At 39.8% G+C, this 4325-nt stretch overlaps 1 protein-coding gene across 1 annotated transcript in view; it reads right to left on the reverse strand.

Moving 5' to 3' along the window:
* The window catches only part of LOC103474272 (extracellular calcium-sensing receptor-like), a 5295-nt gene extending 1542 nt beyond the window's left edge, over positions 1–3753 (reverse strand). Inside the window, exons 1-8 of the mRNA XM_017308112.1 lie at positions 3498–3753; positions 2826–3120; positions 2446–2735; positions 2045–2340; positions 1341–1546; positions 1019–1135; positions 809–932; positions 4–292 (exon numbers count right to left, since the gene is read on the reverse strand). Of these exons, the coding sequence (XP_017163601.1) occupies positions 4–292; positions 809–932; positions 1019–1135; positions 1341–1546; positions 2045–2340; positions 2446–2735; positions 2826–3120; positions 3498–3751 (1871 nt within the window). The 5' untranslated portion in view covers positions 3752–3753. The remainder of the gene's footprint in view (positions 1–3; positions 293–808; positions 933–1018; positions 1136–1340; positions 1547–2044; positions 2341–2445; positions 2736–2825; positions 3121–3497) is intronic.
* Positions 3754–4325: the final 572 nt, after the last annotated feature.

A 4325-nucleotide genomic window follows, 5' to 3' on the forward strand; every position in this document is an offset into this window, starting at 1 on the left:
CACTCAGAGGGGGCTCCAATGAAAGTTAGTGAACATAAGAAACACAGAGTCAGAGAGAAGAGCAGCAGGAAGCTCAGCTCTGAGTTGTTGGCTCTAACAATTGGCGTGGCCCTGTAGTAAAAGAAAATCACTGCTGTAATGATGGTCAGAAATGCTCCACTGATGGAGAGGGTAGCCAGGATGATTGACAGAACTTCATCAAAGGAAAGAAACTCCACGGGTTTGTGGAAACAAGCATCTCTGTTTGAATTTGGCCAGAACTCTGTGGGACATGGGAAGCAATCAGGAGAATCTAAAAAAAAAAGAAAAACAAACAAACAAAAAGATATTCAAGAATGTACCGTATTTTCTGCACTATTAGCCGCCTTATATATGGACCAATATTGAGCCACAACAGGTCTAGCAACTACGGTAAGCAGCCGCCGACTTCATTTTTCCCCTTAGAAGAAGAAGCGCGCAGTGCATGCTGGGATAGTTGTCAGAACTCTGGTTTGTAATCTATTAATAAAGTTTGACTGACCTATCTGCCTACCGACCGTCTAGAATCAGGTCGTCTGAAGGTCATTTAGCACCACGTTCTCCACGAACATGCTGTGCGCGAACTGTGACGGGTGACTATCGTCCGGCTACGGCCCGGCCCAGTTGAGGACATTCCGTTTGTTGACATTCCGTTTAGTGCAGCTTCAACTAGTGGATGTATAACGTAACTCCAGCCTCTACTGTAGCATCTATTCTATGCCCCTTATAATCTGGTGCGCCTTATAGTGCGGAAAATACGATAATTATATTGACATATATTTGACTTTACCTGTCATATTACTGATTTCTCCTTCAGGACATGGTATACAGTCATAGCAGCAGATTGGTTTTCCTTTTAGTAACACTTTACGGGTTCCTAGAGGACAACTCTCTGAGCAAACTGAGACTGGAACCTGAGACAGAAATAGATAAAAAGGAAATAGTATTTTAAAAAAGTCTTGACAAAAGTTCATTTGCTCCATTGTTGTTCTTTCCTTACTTGTGTCCCACCTTCCAACCAGGTTATGTTTCTGTTGATACGAAACTCCTGGCCTCTTGGCAGTGAAGCATCATAGTACCCCACTGTTACCAGTTCAATAATCCCACTCTCACGTTTCTGCCAGTTAACAACATCATAAAAAGCCACAGGGTCTCCATTAGCATCAAATGACACATGGTAGCCATTTTGGGAAAAGTTTACTTTTTGTAATTCAGTAAAAACCTTCAAATGAAAGAACATCAAGGGAAAAATAATGACTCAATTAAGTTCATTTAACAGGAAGTTACCAGTCTAATGGCTTGTTGAAATTCTGAAGACTGACCTGTTTTGGCTCCAGTCCAATGTGTTTGTCACATTGAACAGTTGCATTTTTTTCTTGACACACAGCATTGTGAATAGCATGAGCTATTGCATAAACAGCCTTGTACATCATGTTAGTGATTCTTAACTGAGACGTTTCAGTGTACGGGTTCTTAAGGGTTTTAAGATCTTCAGTTCCATCACATCCTCTCTTGTTTGGATCAGCACCTGAAGAAAAACAAATAAGAGATAAATGGAGAGGGCAGGACTTTCTTTGTAATTGTAATGCAGAAAAGAAGTAAAATCCCATTACAGATTCATATGCAAATACATGACTATTGTATTTCACGTTCCAACAAACTCCAAACTAAACAAAAGTGTAAGAAAAAAAACAACATTGCTACTTGCAAATTATCACCACTACAAATTCCTGCTTCTCTAAAAATCTAAAAACGGTAATATATTCCAGATAAAAATATGAAAAAAAGATGGAATAAAACAAATCTGATCTAGGGTTTTTATGAAAGAAAACATAGTAAACTAACAAAACCGTTACTTTGGTGAGAAGCTATAGAATGTTTTCAGTGTCATTTTACATCTACAAGCATATTAAGACCTGTTTAATACGAAAAGAACACCTAAAAAGGAATCGATTCGTTTGTATTGATAATGAAAGCTGTTTATTTTTCTTTCACATTTTTGGCTAAATAAAGAAAACCTTCTCACTTTCTGTCAGGCTGCAGCTGAACGCATCCTCCCAGAACTCAGTCAGCATTGAAGAAGCAGCCACTTCTGAAGGAGAGAGATCCAGCAGGAAGTCTCTCAGACCTGGGATGACAGATTGCTGAATAGCTACACCGATGGCTCCTGCACAGAAACTGAAGCTCATCAGGTTTGGGTCGGTTATCCAGGCTTCGCTCGCGATCCACTGACGAGGTGGAGGAGGATCCCGAGCCAGTTCCTCCAGCAACACTTTCATTTCTCCAATAGCTGTAAATGCTACAACAACCGCTGCTGTTGAACTGAAATGACATAGCCAAGTGTTTAGTGCCCCAGACTGAGGTAATCTTTAAAAGTATATTCACATTGCAAAATTGACAGGATAAAAAAAAAATCAATGTACATACCTACGGATAACATCTGCAACTCTTTGGATCTTATTTTGTGGGTTGCTTCTATAAAATGATTCAATGTACTCCACACAGATCCCCTCTCTCAGTGCAGCTTCAAGAAAAGAGGCCATGCCATTATTTCCATAGTCTGAGTCTGAGTGGACGGCTCCTATCCAAGTCCAACCAAAGTGTTTCACCAGCTTGGCCAGTGCATCAGCTTGGYAATGGTCACTGGGAATMGTTCTGAAAAAWGTMGGGAACTGCTGTTTGTCTGAMAGGCAGGCACACGTGGCAAAGTGGCTCACCTATAGTCAAGAAAGGAAAAAATAAATTTCCTATAAGAACAGGTCAAATAAATTTATACATTTTTAAGATTTAGAATTTAAACTAATCACCAGAGAGATGTTGAATGGCCCCATGATGCGTGACATGCTGATGGATGGAGTGGATCCAGAGTCTCCCACAGCAGCCATCACCACTCCAGACTGAGAACAGTTTTCTCCTCTGTAAACCACAGGATCCGGGCCGTTTGCCAGCTGAAATGCAACGTGCACTGAGACAGGCACAGAGACGCAGGAATCATAGAGACGATATCCGAGTTTGATGCCCGGCAGCAGCTCTGTGCTGTTGTTTATCTCCTCAATAGCAAAGATCATTGTGCGGAAGAAGCGCAGCCCCCGGGCGTTGAAGCTGAAGGAAATCATTGAGTTGTGACGGTCATACAAAAGCTCTAAAAAAGGGCTCGTGAAATTCAAAAGACATTTGAACATGCAAAACATTTAATTGTTGCATAATATTATGCAATTCAGATGTGCATCGGAAGTAAAATATCCAATCTATTCAGCTACATTTACTGTATTATCAAACCTGTTAAGTTTTAAAGATTTATATTTTAGCGTTATATTGAAATGAGATTTTATCATTCTAAATTAATTTAACGATAAAACATGTTTTGATGACAGGAGTATGTTTCAGTAACAACTATTGATACACTAATAATGTGAAGACAAACATTTAAACATAAAACAAACACATAACATCATCTTCCACGTCTCCTTCTTACTGACCTCCCTGTGCATCTCGGAGGCTCAGGCTTGGTGGTGTAATTATAAATCACTGTGTAAAGCTGGTAATGAATGGAGGAAACCCCTCCAATGATGAAGTCCCCATCCTCTGAGAACGCAGGTGAACGAGGCGTACCCAGCAGAGTACACCTGGTGGATGAAGCCTCAGCGCCGTCTCCAGCAACATTAAAAGCCTCTGCAGGCTCCGTCTTCTGTTTCAGAACATTTACAAACCCGCCCAGCAGAACCAGTGACATCAGCTCCAACAAGCTGACTATGAATCTCGGATCTACAAGAAAAGTCCACATCTCCGCTCCTTGGGCTCCTTCAGAGGCGTGTGAATGTCGTTTTAAAGTTTTATAATCATGTCACGTGTTGGAAAGAGGGTGGGTTCCCATCTATCTATCTATCTATCTATCTATCTATCTATCTATCTATCTATCTATCTATCTATCTATCTATCTATCTATCTATCTATCTATCTATCTATCNATCTATCTATCTATCTATCTATCTATCTATCTATCTATCTATCTATCTATCTATCTATCTATCTATCTATCTATCTATCTATCTATCTATCTATCGGAAATCATGTTTAAGATAACCTACATTCAACTTCACCTTAGTTTACGTTTAGTGTAGCATTGTACATATTATGAAAAAATATATATCATTGGTAAAGATAACGATCTTTGTGAACTTAATCTTTGGTTAAAGTGCACAACTGAATTTGAGGTAAAAAGAAAATTGGAAGTAAACAAAAAGGAAGCACACAGGTCGAGACTGTCAAAGCGGTACCAACAGACACTGAATGATGTTGTGTTATAA

This window comes from Poecilia reticulata, linkage group LG13 (assembly GCF_000633615.1).
Source record: "Poecilia reticulata strain Guanapo linkage group LG13, Guppy_female_1.0+MT, whole genome shotgun sequence".
Lineage (NCBI taxonomy): Eukaryota > Metazoa > Chordata > Actinopteri > Cyprinodontiformes > Poeciliidae > Poecilia > Poecilia reticulata.